This window comes from Hippoglossus hippoglossus, chromosome 10, assembly GCF_009819705.1.
Source record: "Hippoglossus hippoglossus isolate fHipHip1 chromosome 10, fHipHip1.pri, whole genome shotgun sequence".
Classification (NCBI taxonomy): Eukaryota; Metazoa; Chordata; class Actinopteri; order Pleuronectiformes; family Pleuronectidae; genus Hippoglossus; species Hippoglossus hippoglossus.
Window position 1 is genome coordinate 13,654,012 of NC_047160.1, and position 19,466 is coordinate 13,673,477.

Sequence of the window (19,466 nt, forward strand, 5' to 3'; positions counted from 1 at the left end):
CCAGATTATGGTAATGTGTGTTTAGAATTGGTAAAACTCTTCCCAACTTTTTCTGTTGTTTCCTAAATGAAAACTTAATGACAAACAATGCAAACGTAACTGCAGAAAATACACAATCTACTTTCCTACTCAAACCTGTACATTTGTCAGTGTGACTGTGTTAGATAATGATGCTAATTATTATATTGTGTGCAAGTATTCTGAGAGTGCGCGTTTCAGGAAGCGTTGGATTCATGAGATTGGAACGCAGTGGAGAACATTTCTGTCTAAGGCAGCTGTGTCGGAGACTGAGCGTCAAGATGGAGAAAAGTGTGGGAGATTAAAATTCTGCTCAGCTTTGCCAAAGCAACAAACACATTCTTAGAAATCCCCGACTAGGCCTTTTCTTTCTCCTCAAGATAATGTCAAAATAAACATTATAAATGAAATCAGTCGTGGGTAAATGGGTAAATCTAAATGTAAACCCTATCCATAATCCAGAGATGTGTTAGAGTTAATTACGTTCTGAGATGGGACAAGGTGCAAGGTCTTTAAAAAAAAACAACATTACAGGATATACTTAACCTCAATAATGAATTTGAGTGTTGTATCTTCCATTCTACCACTAAACAGCCTCTGCTATAAAACAATAATGACTCACATATCAAACATCTTAGGCTGAATCTTCTAAACTATCGGAAAAACTCTCTGTCATTTCTCTCTTGCAGTTTCTTACCCAGCTGTCTGCTGCTGACGTATGGAGGAAAATCACATTCCTAAGTAATGACAGAGATCAGACAGAAAATCTGGGGCTTTTTCAAAGAAATTCATCAACTGCCAATATCCTTCTGGATTAAATCTTCTCCTTTATTTCACTGTTTTTTTTCTCTCTCATCCGACCGATTCCTGACTGACCTTCAGACCAAAGTCATTTTGCTCTGACACTTTAATGGTCTTGCTTAAGGTGAAAAATGTTGGCCTTGTGAGAGGATAAGAAATGCTGCCTCAGTGACGTCAGAGCAAAGACTGAACACAGCTCATGAGATGATGTTAAAGAGGCAGGACTGGTGTCGCACTAACTTAAGGCGTTATGGCCCACATCCACTTCTGGTCATTTGCTGCCTTAAACAGCCAGTGTCACTGAGCTCTTCTTCTCTCTGCTCTGAAAGGGAAATGATGCGTTTTACATTTCAAGCGGCTGCGATAGTGAAGCTGCGAGAAAAATAAAGCAGCTGTCTTGGAGCCAAAACTGAAGTGGACAGAGCCGCTGCTTCCAAAAGTGACGAGCACTAAACAGGGATAATGTACGATGAGAACTATCGCCAAGGCAAACTATGGATGGGAAATTAGAACCAGTTCCAAAAAAACAAGAGACACTTCTAGTTGTAATCTCTGTAAAATTGAAGAGAGGAACTAAGGCTTACAGAGGTGATGTTTCAACTTAAAGAGCAAAGTTGCCATTTTACGCATTCCAACAGACATGGTGAAACTTTAGCATTCATTTTAATCATATATTTGGCAACCTGATGTAACCGGTTATTTGGTTGTTTAATGCATTGGCGCATGGTTTGGGTTATTCCATGAAAACAGCGGCTGCAATCGTCACTGATCTGAAAGCGACAGTGAAGTGAATCGTAAAGTTGTGTCGGCCACAAAACTGAAACAATGGCCTGAAAAATTCAGCAAAGTTCCACAGAGCAGAGGAGAACTACAAGGTCGCGGGATAATTAAATCTGTTTTTCAATATTTTAACACCCCTCACATAACAGTAGTTTCATCAATTATTAATACACAAATATCGACTAAAGTAGCATTAAACATACATTTTAAAGTAAAGGAGTGTATAATTAATTATAGAACTTTGGCAAACAAGCAAAGCAAAAAAGTAACTTAAAAGAATAATAGAAATAGTTAAATGGGTGAATATTCAATGAACCTTTTTAAATTCATTCTTCAGCCTTCCGATACTTCGAATGATTTATTGCTGTTATAAACCATGATTACTGCTCTGCTGGTGCAGCTCAGAGAACAGTGACCACAGAGCTATTTTAAGTTTTGGGGATGAATCAGAGGTCCCTGTCGTCCTGAGGCCAGTGACGACGTGCTATTCGTCTCACACCGGTGTCAATAGTTCAAACTGAACATCTTTCCACTGGTGACACACTATTCCTGCCTGGCAGCCTCACAACAGGATGTGGAGTTGATCACGCACGCAGCCCAGGCAAAAAGGAAGCACATGCACAGACACCAAAACATACGCTGGAGGAGAGAATAGAGAGTTCGATGCTGACATTCCACTCTCAGTGTAAATACTCCTTTAATTCTTTGCTGCCTTTGTCCCAAAGCCACACGACATAATTAGACAACTGTTATATACCCGTCGACTTTATCAAACTTTCACGATCTTACAAATTCCCCAGAGACACGGAAATGTAATTTCTAAATCAGGCCTTGTGGTGATGTTTTTAGACTGCATGTGTCATCAGTTTCCTCAGAGCACCTCCCTTCTCCTCATATAAATGTGATCTGTGCCACAGATTGCTGCAGATTAATACCAGGAAGTGCTTACTCAGATATCGCAGGGAAAATAACGTGGCACTGTCTGAAAGGGACGGAATCAAAATGCTCAGAAGTCAAAGAAGAAATAACATCAGCAAGAGGCGAGAAGAGTTTTCCACTGTTGATTAATGTGTAAATCCTCTTATGTTGTGCTGAGCTGCTGCCAGCCATCTGACTAAAATACATAAATAGTAATGAGTTTATGATCAGCCATGCATTATGATGCACCATGTTGTACACACACATTCAGCCTCTGCAACAAAATAAGACACAACATATACAAATCTCAATCTGGCATGCATGGATGCATATGTTTGTATGGTAGATAGGACAGGGACGCACATCTTGTATTTATCAGCTCCTATGTTAAACTGATTTTCTTTGAGTGCCAAAAGTGTCAGAGGCTCAGCTGAGCTTTGCTATGTTGTCAACTTCTTACAGCTTCACACTAAAATACACACAAGGCTGCAAGTTAAGTTTTTAAGCTGAAAAAGGCAAAAAAGAAAATCGTGCAGGGGTCAACCTGCATGGATTTAAAAAACAGATATTGGGACCCAGGCTAGTTGATCCTTCTAAATATTTGTGCTGATATACAGTGTTTTTTAAGTGTTCTATTTTCATTCGAAAAGAATAATCCGAGCAGAGTGTACCGAGGAATTATATCCTAGGGAGCGTGATGAATCCTGTGTTTACTCCACGTGACAATAAAACTCTACAAAGATTTAATAATTATTTGAGGCTTCCAGACGAGGAACAAAATGTAATAATCAGAAAAACTAAACATTAAATTGAACATTTGTTTATATTCAGAATAAGTTAATCATAAATATAATAACACCAAATTATAATATACCTAAATGGTACCCATAATTGCAGTGGCAATATGCAGGTTTTTTTAACGCGGGTACACCAGCTAGAAAAGATGATTGATTCCTCTCCCAGTGTCAGCAGAAGAGTTGTCTTTCTATTAGTGAGTCATGCTCGAGGTCACGAATGTGTCTGTAATCAATGCTTCGGAAGCAGGAAACACAGCACGAGGAAGCACCGTGGAGACCAGTGACAATGGGACGATGGTTGCAATTTTATATCTTTTACTTCAGTCCCTCTTTCAAATTCAGCTGCCAATCGCCAGCGTCCACGCTACCATAATAAGGAAGAAATAGAAGAAATTGGCACGTTCACCCGTGTGTCATATTTTCATTAACGCCAATTGGAGCTAGAGCCCAAAAAACACGCCTCCTGCAGAGTCATTAGACCGGGGAGTGAATGATGACTGTATCCATTCCTGTTGCAGACAAAAGCCAAATGTTAGTGGGTGTTTGTGGGTTTTTTGAAGAAGGTAAAAAAAGTAGAAATGAACGAAAACTAATTGCAGACTTTACTGACACCTACTGAACTGACAACACTGACAACACTGCAGATATGCACCTTAGGAGAAGCTGCATTATCTACTCCATATGATTCATTTCAGGGGAGCCTCCTACAGCAGTGATTATCAGCATCATGATGCCTGAAGTGAGAAAACCAAGTGAACCCTGCTCTGGTTTTATGGAGGTGAGCAGAGGCATCAGATAATGGATAAATGGAATGGATACATTTATACATCGTTCTCAAACATACACAGAGCAGTCAGAAAGGAGCAATGCGAGTTATTTCCCTCCTCCTGTGTTGCATTGTATCACTGCTGACACCAAAGCCCTTAAAAGCTTTCCACTTGCTTTCTGCATAAATTGTGCATATGCATGATGCAATGGCCGGGAGTGACTTGATAAGCTTTCTTTTATCATGACCCACTAAATTTGATGATATGCTGGTTTGATTAAAGCAGCTTTTCACAGCACATGCATGATGCATCGACAGGACGCCAGTGAAGTGAAGTGAAGTATAGGCTCTGGCACATCCACAAACACGTGCACGCGTCCTGATAGGCACGTTAACACATGCAGGCAGAGAAGCAGCGTGCACACGCACTAAAAGCTTTCAACTAGAGTCTTGGCGGCTCCGTTAGCATGACTCATTGTGCACCATCTTCCACTGTTCTCCAGATAGAACCATGATTTCCCTTGGCATCACACACTCAGCTCCCAATCACTCCACACATGTCAGACCTGCTTCGACACACACACACACACACACACACACACACACACACACACGCACACACGCACGCACGCATGCTCACAGGCACATACACACCTGTACATACCGCACAGGCTTTCATAGGTTTGAAAGCGATTGTATACCCTCCTACACACAGAACACACTGGAGGGCTGTGAGTCTCCCTCTCACCAGCAACATAAGCGCTGCAGTGGGTGTGTGGGCGACTGAGGGCAGGGAGGAGTGGGGGGTCACCTAAAACAAGATGGACCGACTAGAGGCCAAATGAGGGAGGGGGAGAAAAGGAGTGAGAGAGAGCAGGTGGAAAGGATGTTGTTTGTGTACCTGCATTCGCAAAACTAGCGCATAACAAGGCTGCATTGTATTGCTGTGCAGCGCTGTTTGCAGTGTGCTACCAATATCATCCATAAAGTTGTTAGTGTCCATGCAGACAGTCAGATTCCATAGTTTGAGAAGTAGTCTTTCATTTTTCAATCTGTGTACCAGTCACTTGCAATCTATTGCATCTGAGAGCGAAGTTCGTGCATGTGCACCCCTGCTGCTGCCACGGTTTAAGAAATGCTGCAGAGAAAGAGTAACAAAATTCATGGATCTCGCCATTTATTTGGATCTGCCTCAAAATGTAATCATTCTTACTTAGTGACAGTGTGAGAGGTCGACGACAGAAAGGGGGGGATCAAAATAATAATAATATGAAGGTTGTCAGTCTTTGCAAAAAGAAACAGTGAGGAGGAGAAGAAGAAGAATCCAGCTTGGCTGAGCACTTGACATGGCAGCCTTTTTAATTTCCTCGTAGAGTCATTACTGCCAGTGTTTGGCATATAGTCAGATTAGGTGAGCCGAACCCGTATTTTGTGTTTTGGCCTGAATCTGTGTGTGTGAAAAGAGAGTTGGGACGTGAGTGTGGGTGTGATTAAATGCTTGTGATCATGCACACGTGTGCGAACTCCCTGCTGGAATTAGCAAAGCAAAAACTGTACATGAATGCAGCGGTGGCGCAGTCAGCAGCAGGAGCAGACGGGCTGCACAGTAAAAAAGTTTGTGGCTTAAGGAGCTTAGACGGAAGGGAAGTAGAAGATAGAAGCGGGGGGGGGGGGGGCGTTAAGCAAGCAAAGAAAGCAAAAGGGTAGAGAGGATACGGGGTGGAGGAGAGGTGGGGGCGGGGGGGGCCTCAGTGTGCTATGACTCGCTTCTTCCAAAACAGGAATTAATCCAATAATCGCCTGGAAATATTTAACATAGCTCATCATTCTTCTCATGTGCAAAACAGACTATCATCTAGTGCAAGTAAGTCAAGACCTGTCAAGACACTGGAGACACACACACACACACACACACACACACACACACACACACAGAAACACACACACACAATGACAAATGACAAATCCCACTGCTGTAGCGTTAGCATGCATGTGACGCCGCAGGAAAGTCAAACATCACAAGTCTTTAAGTTTATCTGCCGCTTATGTCGACTGTCGGTCTGAGAGTCAGGACTGTCAGCAGTAAGCTTTGCTGACATGTCAGCTCATTAGCACTTGCTGCTATAGCACACACAGCCTTCAAGGAGCCAGAGAGTCAGTAAATTAACTGCCAGTAATACGGAAAAGAAGAGAAAGACGACTTCTTATTCTTATGATGTGTTGAAACTATATCTGCCTCTGTCGCGTGTCTTTATCAGCTGATTTTTTCTGTGTGTTTATTCTTCGTTCAGCCTCCTCTGCACCTCTAATTGTAATTTGTGTACCTGTATATCATCAAACAAGGACTTGGGCTCTTCAGATACTGTTGAGTTGCAAACACTGTCACAAAGATGTGGGCGACAATTTCTCTGATGGAGCAGAGTAAAAAAGAAAACAATGACAAATAAACAAACCAATTTTGTAAAGATTGTATAATAATGAATTTTTGAACAAGTCAATAAAAGCCTGGGACTTTACAACCCAGAGAAAATGGACATTCTGAGGAGCCTGTGAATGCAGAGTTAAATAAAAAGATTGATACCACTCTCCAGACTGTACTGTATCTATGAAGCTGGAGCCAGCAGACTGTTAGCTTGGCATATCGTGATGACTGGAAACAGCGAGTATGCTGAGGTCCAAACCCCAAAAACTCCACTTAACAGCACTCCTGACATTCACTGTTAACACTTTAAATCTTATCTGCTTTATCACTGGCTATGCAAATATGCTAAGCTAACCAGCTGCTGGCCACAGCTACGTAGTTACTGTACACATGTGAGCACTCTTCTCACCGAACCCTCATCTCATGAACACAGCAGCTACACATTTCTTGTAGATTTCGCAGATCAGTGTACTACATCAAAGCCACTCAAGTATGTCACCTCTTAAATCGCATGTTTAGTGGTTGCAACATCAACTTCATGAATACAAATTAAAGTGAAGTAAATTTTGACCAGTCATTAATCCAGAGTGATGCAATTTAACATTTGCAGTTAGATTTTCTCTTCACCTTGCAGTGCTCCATCAGATGTACAACTAAAGTCCTGGGCAACGCACACTTTTTTAATTTGCTCTACCCAGCCTCTGGAACGCGATGATGCACTGCCACAACATTTGCCTAATTTAAATCCTAATGAGGCTGCAGTACAGACACTTCCAGAGCAGCAGGTGATGAGCTATTCTCTGCTACGACAGAATGTATCTTAGCTGGAAGTGGTTTCTGTGGATCTGATTGTGTGAAAACAAATTAAAAACTAAAGTGCAGTACCTTTATGCCGCGGGTCTTTTAAGCGAATCAAAGTAAGACACTATTAACAAAGTCTGCCAGTTATAAGACACAAAATGTCTTTGCTTCAAAGAGCTCTGCTTAACAGCTGCTGAGGGAATTAAGTCACTTCCCTGCAGTTTCATCTGTGCCACATTCTGTCTCTTACAGCGCCGGCACTTGTTGGCATTTTCTCTCCTGAAATATCCACCCGCCTTGCCCAGGGGAAGCTTACCTTTCCCATTATGTGTGAGAAATCATTTTGTGACAGTGCAGCTCCCAGCGTACACAGCACACAGAGGAAGTGGAGGCAAGCGAAGGGTAATCCAGAGGTCAGAGATCAGACTGAGGGAGGCGGAGGTCAAACGGAGGCTAGAGTGAAATTTTCAGTTAGTGTTATTGACTAACGGGCAATTAGAGAGGCTGATACGGGAACCGCAGCAGACCAGTCGATAGCAATATTAGTTACATATGACTGAAAGCTCAATCAATGGATAAAGGACAAAAAAAGAAAAAGAGGACGCAGAGCAAGACATATATTACTGACATCTTCCATGATTAGCTTTGCACAAATTGGACTCCCTCTCCTCCGCTCTGCCACGAGTGAGAAGAGGATTATAAGTGAGCTGCCACTGCCACTGGTGAGCTGAGCCCCAGCTCGGACTGGGCCCCGTCTCCTCCCAGATTTTGGGCCGACTGGGGATTTCAAAGTCCAGAAAGTTCAAAGCCTTGGACGGGGGAATGTTAAAAAAAAAAAAAACACAGCCGGGCACGACGTGGAGAGGAAGAGGAGAGCGCGGAAGAGCCAGCTACTTACAGCAGCGCTCTCCCACAGTCTGTAGAGGATGAGGAGACCGAAGGTGGAGGGAGGAGGGCACACCAAAGGGCAAATGCTCGTGAAAATAAACTGCGATGCAGGTCGTTGAGAGGTGCTGAGCAGGTGGAATTCTGCTGACATGTTGAAATAAAACTGAAAGTGAGAGGCAAAGTTTCGGGTGGAGCAAATCATCAATAATACAGGACGTGGAATTGCATTTGGACTAAAATAAAACTGAGGTTTTATGCCGCGGAGCACATCGCCGCTGTTGTTGTGTTCACCTCAGGGACCCAATGAGATGGGTTTTTGTTGCATGTGGAGTGTTAACAGTGTCACTGGAAACGGTGCTCACATATTCTTACACCCACACTTTTGTACTGTAGAGCAACAAAAAAGCCCAAATGCTCCGTGCGAAATGGAACAGCCACCAACAAAACCACACACACTGTAGAGTACACGCCTCTCTACACAGATACGGCCCCTGAAACTGCCAGTGAAGCACTTTCTCAGGTGTCCATTTCTACACAATGACATTCAGTTCACACAATGAAACAGTGGAAACGCCCTCACTCCCTCGGGACTGAAAAACATCAGAGGAATTTCTATAATCTACAAAGATTTACAGTTAGTAAGTAAAGCAGCACGTCAACATGTAGGAGATTAACTATTTGAAGACTGAGATAATCTGCACAACATTCAGTATAAACCATTTGTAACACTTTGCTTTGCATCTGCTACTTCAACCCTTTACCCTTTCAGAGCACCATTAGTCATGTCAACATTTATTTTAAAAGCACGTTAAAAACAACCACAGTCGACCATAGTGTTGGACAGGCGTTAAATAACAAACCTAAAAGATTTTAAAAGAAATATATAAACAGAGCATAAAGTAAACAAAAGCAATAAAACATTAAAGATGATATATATTTGAGAAATAAATCAAGGTCTCAAACTCAACACAGATTGAAAGCAACTGAGAAGAAGTGGGCCTTAAGTAGTGATGGAAACTGGCTCTGATATGGATGGGCAAACTGTTCCAGAGATGAGGGGCAGCCACTGCAAAAAGCCTCGATCTCCAGGAGCACCAGGTTGGTCGACCCCAGTGATCGTGATGGAGTGTGAAGGTGCAGCAGTTCAAAATCTTAGAATCAATCTTGAATTTGACAGCAAGCCAGTGAAGAGGGCCCAGCGCTGGTGTAATGTGATCACGCTCCCCTTTTCCAATTAGAGGGCGAGCAGCTGCGTTTTTTAAAATTTATTACCGGAGACGACAAAGAGGCGACTGTTCTACGTGAGCAAACAGGGAATTACACCAATCTAACTGAGGGGTAATAAAAGCAAGAGTAACACTCTTCCATCCATCCATAATGCAGATCCTTTGAGGGTCATGGGGGGAGCTGGAGCCATTCCCAACTGACACTGGGCAAGAGGTGGGGTACAAGCTGGGTAGGACGCCAGTGTATCACAGGGTCGAGATACAGAAACAAACAACCATTCGCACTTATGGCCAATTTAAAGTCTCCAACTAACCTAATCCCAATCTGCGGGAGTACCAAGAGAAAATCCAAGCAAACAAAGGGAGGACATGGAACACAGAAAGACCCTGGCCGAACCAGGATTGAAACTGGGGACCCTCTTACTGCGAGGCAACAAAGCTAATCACTGCACCAATGTCCATCCATTATCTATCCAAAAATGATAAAAAAAATATTTTGCCAAATAAATTTAAAATCGATTGCAGGATGCCAACGGGTTAAAAGTGTTGTCATACTCCTCCAGCTGGTCGGGTCGTCCAAAAATACACGACCTCAGTCTTGCTTTCATAACTCGAGTTATCTCTATTAGACAATGCGGCAAATACTTATGCCTGGATCTCTACATTAAAAATTCATGTCTGGTGAGTATGTAAATTTCAGCTCCTACATTAATATGGACACAGAGTGAGGTTTTACCGCTGTTATTTTTGGTTTGGTCATCTGTGCAGATGCATTATAGAAAATTAAAAAGAACCACGGAGCCTGTTATATTATTCCCCCGTATACTAATTTAGCTCAAGTGTTGTGTTGGAGGAAGGAACTCCTCGGAATGATTCTGTCAGTTGGTTTATTATACCAATAACGATGCTTATTAGCAGAGTATCAGGGGTGCATGAAAACAGTTTAACCGTCATAAAGCCTTAACCAGAGTGTTAACTAGTAATGAGGGGGTTCCTCTATGCCAGTAAACAATAGAGCCCTTCCTAATGGCTATTAGAGTTTGATAGAAGCTATCCAAAAATAACTATCCACTTTAAATATCTAATAGTTTATCGTACAGTTTGTTAGACGGCAAACCTCTGACTTTTTGGCCTATTTTTGAAAGACTGAAGCATGTTGCGTATTAGGACTGACTGATGAGTCCAAAATTATATTAAGGTGTGGGTTTAAAAATTCTTGATGAGCAGAAAATGTAGAATAATTCATAGGTTATACATCCCCACTATGCACAACATTATATCAATTTATATATTCAAACTTTGTTATTTGATGAAGTTATAACGATGATGAAAGTTATAATGCAATATAATTATTAATATTGTTTTCTTGCCCAGCCCTAATGTGTATGTACTTTCACTTGATTTGTAAAAGTTTGAGAGCAGCTGCTGTGTCTGGCTGCTTTAGGTCTTTAGTGAGGGAATTAGCACCAGCTAGTGCCTCTCTCTGTTCAGTTTCACCCTGATTCAGCAGTCCTGCTCTTTTCGCAGAGCCTCTGAAAGCTAGGCGGCCACAGGGAATGCCAGCTCATCGACTATTGTAGCACGGCCTCCCTCCTGCTCTCCCTCTCTCTCTGCCCTTCTAGTCAGTACATCCTCCCAATTGTCCCTTTCTCTCTCTTTCTGTTTGGGATCTGTCTTTCTGTTCTTCTTGCTGAACAAAAGCTGGTGCGAGTGTGTATGATGCAATTGTAGCTGTACCAAAAGTTCACAGTCAACAGAAATGCACAGAGTGAACATCCCCAAGGTAGGGATGGATGGATTAAAGATTTTTGCTGTTTGGCAAACTGCAAACAAAGATATCACAATGAAAGTTGCAGGCTGTATATGAGACCCTCAGTGTCTGGGAATGGGTTCAATGCTCAGGAGCAAATCATCATTTCTCTTTCAATCAAATCCTGTTACCAGTTGTGACTTACCTTCACTATCACACAAGTCAAACAGGAAAAAAATGAGGGCAAGACATAGAAATTGTAGCTGATCTGACTTCATGCTTTGTAAAGTGGAAAGGACATGAGGAACTAACCTTGAGCTTGTCAAAGCGTTCGGTGAGCGAGGACACCTGGTGCTCTCGGTGGCGCCCCACCAGCTTGCAGAGTGCACAGATGAGCTGGTCGTCCACCAAGCAGTACATGTTGACCTTCTCATTCTCATGCTCCAGACAAGTCAGGCCACGGATGTGAGTATCTGGCACCGGCTCCACCAGGCGGTGGCTGGTGAAGGGCTTCTTGTTCGGGTGTGTCGCACGCAGGCAGCGGTCACAGTACGACACCTCGCACGTGACACACGTCTTGACCGCTTCACGCGGCGGATCCTGCTCGCAGAACTGGCAGCTTATGCGTGGATCCATTTTAGCAACAACAGCCGGGCTGTGGTTGGCGTTAGTGTGGTTCACGTGATTGGTGTGGTTGGTGTGGTTGGCGTGCGGGTGGGAGTGGCTGGAAGTGGCCGGGCTGCCGCGGGCGCTGCTTCCACTCGTGCCACCACCACCGCCGCCAACTGTTCCAGCTACTGTACCGCTAATGGTGGCGGTGTAGGGCCGCTGCGGCTGCAGGCGCCGGCTCTCAGTAGGGGAGTTGGGGCCACTAAGAGAGGCCTTTTGAAAGCGGTCAATGATGTTCTGCAGCGTCACATTGCGCTTAAGGCCCTCCAGCCCGCGGTGATTCAGCGTGATGACGTAACGGCACGTGGGGCACTGAAAGGCCGAGATGGACTCGAGGGGCTTGCTGGTGGAGCAGTGGGACACCAGGATGCGGTGGGCACAGTTGAAGCAAAGACTGTGAGCACAGGGCAAGAGCAGGGGATCTTCAAATAACTCCAGGCAGATCGGGCAGGTCAGCTCAGACTCCAGTGTTTCCATCTTCAGTTAAACCAATCTGAAGGTGACATCAAATCCCACAGAAGCTGGCCAGTTACCTGCGTGAAGAGAAAAGATATGCATCAATATTTCAGTCACTATTTACAAATAAATACTTGTTTCGTGGGCAATTTTTTGTATAATTCAGCCATTTCTGGATTTAACTGTCCAGAGTATCCAGACTGAGCTGTGCAGGTTCAGCAGAAATCATTCCTAACAAACATATTTCTTGTACAACTACTTCTCAGCTGCTCAGCTTACAACTGGAGACTCGCAGCAGCCTTCAACACATGACTCTTCCTGCGGAGGCATGTGGGAAGAGGAATGACTGAACGTACAAGGAGGAAATAGAAGTTGGCTGAATGGTCAGGAGGAAGCAAAAATCAATGGAGTGAATAAAAAAGCAGAGAAGAGGAGAGATAGATGCACAGCGGCACAAGAAGACAGAGAAAGAGGAAGTTGTAGAGAACAGAGGGCCTCTACATTCCTCAAAACCCTGACAAACTCTTTACCTTCATTTATTTTCACTTCCATCTTTCTCCCTCCCACTCTCCACTGACATTTTATGCACCTTCTATGGTATATCGAGCAATAAAACCTTAACCCTAAAAACATTTTTAACTTTGAAAGCATATTCCTGACAACACTTCCGAGCCGGACAGTGTAAACATGGCCTGAGTAAAACAGGAGAATTGATTTTCAGATCCTCCCCCTCCTTCTCCCAGACCTCCAAATCTCAGCGCCTTACAGGCTGCATATCAAACTGTCTCCTCCGGGTGGCCTTAAAACCACTGACATGAAAAATCACCAATAACCCCACCACCACACCCCATTCACCCGCCGCCGCTGATTCACGGGCACAGGAGCGCAGTTCGCCATCTTTTAAAAGAAACAAAGCAGGGGCCGTGAAAATACAGCATTAAACCAGACAGCCTCAGATAGCTGATGGTGACAATTTCATTAGGCCAGGTCGAGTTTGAAAGACGGCGCCCGTCATGCAGGGTTAACTGGTGGCGGGCTGGATTTTACTTTTTATAACTCATCAGTAAAAAAATACCTTTAACTTTTGGTACTCCGGTGAGTGACCTCTTTGAAGATAAGGTCATTACACACATAAAAATGACTAAGTTTAGAGATTACAATAAAATACAGGTGAAATAAAGAGGCAGGGAACACAGGACACTGGCAGGTTATTCCTCCAAGTCATATTTCAAAGTGAGGAGATGCTGAGCATGAAATGATTGAGCAAAATGAGTGCTTGTCTATAACTTTATCCAGAAGCTGATCAAACAGCCTCCTGTTTTTCCACTTAAACTCCAGGCTTCACATTTATTACACACTACACGTGTTTTTTTTCTGTGTGATTAATTTACATTGTCAATATTTTTTTAACATATATCCATCAATGTCAGTTTTTACTTCAGCAAAGTAGTTTTGCAGAGTGATGTTACAGCTTTAGTTTTTTTCCCACTAAGGTTGATTTTTCCAAGGTTTCGCCTCCGACAGGAAACCGACACACTTCATTTTTATGGATTTGTTGACAATGTCACATTTTGAAGCAGTAGTAGAAGAAGAGGAACCATTTCTTCCTCTGTCCAGTCTGATATAACGTTTATTTGTCAATTTATTTAAAATATTTTTTCAGTGGCCATTGATCAGTTATTGAAATAATATTGAAATTCCGATTAAAAATGGGTGACCCAAGTCCTGTCTAAGAAAATGAATGAACCAAATGCTGGGACTGTTTACTTACAAAATTACAAACCACAGGATGTGGATTCCATCTTTCTTTCCCCCAGGTGCTAAATCTGCCCAAACCTCCATCTCATTTCCCAGTGAACTTTGTCAGTACAGACAGTGCCATGTTTAACACTAAGCACTTGAGACTGTGTTTAGTCTATCATCACCAAAGTAATAAATGCAACTACATGAAACTAAAAACATGTATCGTGCATTGTGTTGTGGCCCTAATCAGATCAACCTGACTCCAGATGGAAAACAGCATTCACAAAAATTCTGCTGTGACAAGACATTGTCGTCCTCATCTGTTACATCATCATGTAAGGGAATATTGAATAAACTGTGTCATCCACAACCTATTTGTATTTAACTCTGTCGAGCTGTGACTCCATCCTAACATGGTCGTTCAGCTGCATTCACAGGCACCATGATCTCAGGAACCAGCGCAGGGCAGCTGAACACAGGCCTGTGTAAAGTCAGAAACGGAGCTGGAAGCCTCAGACTCATTTCCACCGTCTCCTCCCCTCTGCTGCTCCAGAAACTGGGGCTCGACTCTGAGCAGTGTTCAAAGCAAACATGATTTGAGCAGAGACTAAGTGCTTGAGAAAGGCACTCAACTGAAGAAACTAGTTATGTGCATACAGCGGCTTTGTTACGAAATGCATTATCCATAAATGAAGTGAGTAACTCCTTGCGGGCAATCATGCAGATATTACACTGATAGAAGCAAATGGGCATTGTGCTTGTCTGCAAATACATGTAAGTGTGAGGTGTTTATGTGTGTGTGTGTGTGTGGCTGTATACGAGTGTGCGTTTTAGTTATGAGAAAGTCATGCAGATGTGTGCACAAGCCCATTATGTCCTCCTCCAATATTCACCTTGGCTGCTTTTTATCAGATGCTTTATGTGGTTGTTATCACACAGTCTGGCCGTGTTAGAGAAACAGAGAGTTCAGTGGTGAGCTAACACACACGAGGTTCTGCTTCATCTCACCAACGATAGGTTGGATTTATATCCACTGCACAGGAATAGAAATAATCAGACAAACAGGATGAAGGAGGAGGAGAGGCGACGGCAACTTTCAAGAACTGTTGATGACAAGTAAGGTCGCTGGCCCCTCGGTCTGAGTACTCAAGGTACAAATATGATATAATGGTATGATAATAACCTTTAGCCTTTACACTGCACATGATCAATAGCATGTCATTTTCATTTGATCCAATGTGAAAAAATACATTCTTTCATTCAGAACGACAGATGTGAGTAAGAGAAACATTTGTCTCGTACTTGAGAATAGAATAATTGAATCTACGGCTACGACTAGATCAAATATTACAAATTAACACACAAAAAAATGACGTTAAAATATTCAGTGAGAAGGCTTGGAATGACTGATATCAGCTTGAGGCTGAACAACACTTTCATTCGACTGCTATCAGTGATGGAATATGTCAACAACAGGAAACACTGCTCATATCTATGAGGCTGAGTCACTCACGATACGCAGTCAAGGACATCAGGTCATTGCAGGACCACGGGATCTTTAATCTGGGAGCAGCTAAAACTGATGCAACAAAGAACGACAGTGTATATTGTCGTACCATTCATGATCACCAGTCAGGCTTGGGCTGCATTTTTCTATCTGAACCCGAGGACCCAAGTCTGATACAGTTAATGTAAGCGGGAGTGAATGTGTTACACTGTCTGTCCCTGACACACAAGCGTATTGCCGGTTTTCCCTGATTACAGACATGTGCAGTGTAAAAAATCATCCAAGCCAACGTGACTGACCTGAAACCGAATATTATTTAGACATTTTTTGTCCAAACCCGACCCGGCCCATCTGGTCTCAGTGGGTCCCGACCGTAGAATGCAAGGACAAATGGTGTTCATTTCCTCCCACAATCCAAAAATGAAACTAAACTATCCCTGATGAGAACACCGCAATCTTGCTGAGTAGCAATCAGGTGATGGAGCTGCAGTAGCGAGATTCCATCGATACACGTCCTCGATCAATCAGGAGTGAGTCTCAGCTTTCAATACAATATTTCAACTCATTTTCCAAAAAACTTAATAAAACCAAATTCATCAGAAGAATGAACCCTTGAACAAACATCAGTGTGATAAGAACTAACAAAAATTACAGAAAACATCTTGGAGAAAAATGTATTTGAGATGTACTTTGACTTTGTAGTTTGGTCCAGGTCCCATTCACTAACACGGAGGAGGTGGAATTTACGACCTATACTGCAGCCAGCCACCAGAAGGCGATCCAGACGCTTTGGCTTCACTTCATGAGGAGCTGTCATGTCGTCCATCTTTATTTACAGTATATGATCCCAACAGGCTCTGGTCAAGTATCTACTCTACTATTCCATTTGAGAAAATGACTTTCGACAAATCCTGTCTCTCTCTATAATCAGTATCTGACAAATAAAACTGAGGGTAAAAAAGGAAATCACACAACTCCCACAGCTCCGTTTTTTCCTCATAGAAACAAACCATATGTTACCACAACAAATATGCTGATGAATCGTATCTGTCAAGAAAGCTATATCACAACAAGGAAACAGAATCTGAACCTTCAATTACTGAGCCGATCAAACTGGGAGAGTGCATGGCTACTATACGCTGGATCTTTTTCTCTTTTTTACAATTGTATTATCATATTCAAACGTTGAGTGAATCAGCGGCCTCAGTTTATTCCCCAGGACAGAGCTGCCTCTGCTGATGTTAATGTGACTGTGTTTAACGGAGCATGGTGTTATAATTAACACCGAGCTTTAACTCACCATCAACAGGCCCATTAAGCTTTAGCTATGTCACTCAGGGGAAACAGTGTCGGCTGTGAGGGGAGACACTTATCACCAGCTTTGTGGTAAAGATGTCTGGGTGACACTCTCCTGGACGGTCGTGTTTATAAGCACATTGATAAGACATTTATAAAGCTTTATAAAACTACTTTGGATTGTTTATATTTATGCATGACATATTATCTCAGTTTTGAACCATTGGTCACTGTGTATTGTGTCACTGTCAGTTTATCATTATCAATAATTGTCTTTTGTTACATTTTTTTGTCTTGTACTTTAAGGTACTTATACTCATGTGTTATCATAGATTTAGCTAATAACTGATATTGATATGCTTCCTAAGATGTTGTTATCAAACCCTTATGACCGACAAATGTAATTGAGGCTTTATTGTTTTACAGTTTTAGCATAAACTTGTAGCTACAAAGAAATACAACCAAAACTATTGATTGAATATTTCTTATCATAAAATGTTAAAATACAAGTGAATTGTTTCTGCATTTTTCTGCGAATACCTGCAAACATAGATGCTGATACAGATATGTCTGCCTGTGTCAGACAATTTTATTGTTCTACCATAACATCGGCCTGGTTTATTGACGTTCATAAGATATTCCATTTTAAAAACTTGCAACAATTTCTAATCTTTTTTTTTTATCATCTGTTTTAATTGTTAGAGCAGCCCTGGACGTATACAGCATTATGAAGGCTAAACTAACAATAAGTTACATCCACCACCACACTTTACAACACTTGGTATAAGGTGCCATGCTTGATTCCAAACATTTGTAGAGTTTTATAAATGCGATGTAAGAATTTATGAATGTGTTTAAAATGCATTATAGAAATCACACACACACACACACACACACACACACACACACACACACACACACACACACACACACACACACACACACACACACACACACACACACACACACACACACACACACACACACACACACACACACACACACACACAAAGCTTCACATTTACAAGCCACAAACTCTGTCTGTCTCTTTGTTTCTCTCGCCATTCTTGTTTAGGTGAAGTGTCCCATCTGGAAGGAGAACAGCTTGAGCTGGTGCTTGAGGGCAGAGACACACTCACAAACACTCACACACTGATCTGTTGTTGTGCTGATTATGGAGCCACATTTTTCTGTGTCACTCAGAGCTTTTAGTGAAACAGAATGAAACATAGGTAAAAACAAAACAGTTGACATGGCTGATGTCTCATGAGTGTGTCTGAGGAGGAGGGTTACATAAATAATCTTCATCAGAGCACACACACACACACACACACACACACACAATTCAAAACACACGAGTCAATTCTCATTAGCTCATGCTTTGTGCGTTTGCCCTCTGACATTATATATACACACCTTAAAAATGTGCAACTTAACACTGATAAAGAGAAAGCATGTTTCACTCTGGGGATGTGGAACCTGATCTGCTGTCAGGTACAGGACATGGAGTGATACTAATACATCCGACTCTGAGAATGAGCTGCACCAGTATGAGCTTTATACGTAGTAGCACAGCAGTCAATCATACGTGCGCTGCCTGCTCAGGTTTGATAAGAGACTGTTTAATAGCATTCAGGCTGTTCCTTTGCTACTGAATGTTTGTCCAAAATCCTTTTATAATCTGTAAAAATATGTACCGCTAAAGCTGCCTGTAAATAAAAAAAATGCTATTGATAATCTCTATTTATATAATTTCCAACATGTAAAATTTTATAAGCCTAATTCAATTCCACTTGAAGCACGTACAGAGCAGATCTGTGTAGAGGTGTTTTTCTGCTTCCATTAGAGCAGATCAATATGGTAGCAGTAATAAATTCCCCCGCCAGTCTAAGAGACACAATCCTATGGAATGCCCCAAAATAGAAAAAAACACCCAAGTCACTGCTCCTGTCATTTCATCTTGCAAAACGTTGAAACAATAAAAGCGGCAGTTTGCTTTTAAAAGCACAGTCCCCTGGGTACATGGTTACATGTGTGTGGATTCACTTTGTTGACGCACGCACTAGAAGACATTTGTGGAACAGAGATTATTATCACCGTGCAAACAATCCACTTGTAAAAACCAGATTGCTCCCCGCTGAATTTGCACTCTTAAAATTGCAGAGCCAGAGAATAGGATCACTATTGTAATGGGACACTTGATGATGCTAGAGCGAAAGGGCAAAACACAGACAAAACAAATCGCCACACCCCGACCTCCGGACCAAAGTGTATTGTTCAGCAGTTATATTTACATTTAATGGGACTATTGTCGAGAGTGCCCAAGCTCTAATTCATGCTTTCTGGTTTGTGATGGAAATCCATATTTTATGTACAATTTCATATTTACAAATGTTTAAAATACTGGATAACATTTATTGTTTTTTTTTCTATATCTATAGAGAAAGTTACTTTTGTATTGATTCATTTATATTAATGCTCACTGCATCAGGGTAGTAACAGGTGGGTTGAACCCTCAAACATAATCTTATCAAATGATTCTAATCTAACACAGCTCAGGCAAAACACATACACAATAACATATTCTCCTTTTTAAATCTGGCAAAAAATACTGGACATATAATATAA

At 42.1% G+C, this 19,466-nt stretch overlaps 1 protein-coding gene across 7 annotated transcripts in view; it reads right to left on the reverse strand.

The window, feature by feature from the left end:
- Positions 1 to 19,466, reverse strand: part of mid2 (midline 2) — a 151,308-nt gene that overhangs the window by 64,320 nt on the left and 67,522 nt on the right. For all 7 annotated transcript variants that reach the window (XM_034597949.1, XM_034597945.1, XM_034597946.1 and 4 more), the window contains one exon: positions 11,480 to 12,369. In XM_034597949.1, coding sequence (XP_034453840.1) covers positions 11,480 to 12,313 — 834 coding nt within the window. In that variant the 5' untranslated portion in view covers positions 12,314 to 12,369. The remainder of the gene's footprint in view (positions 1 to 11,479; positions 12,370 to 19,466) is intronic.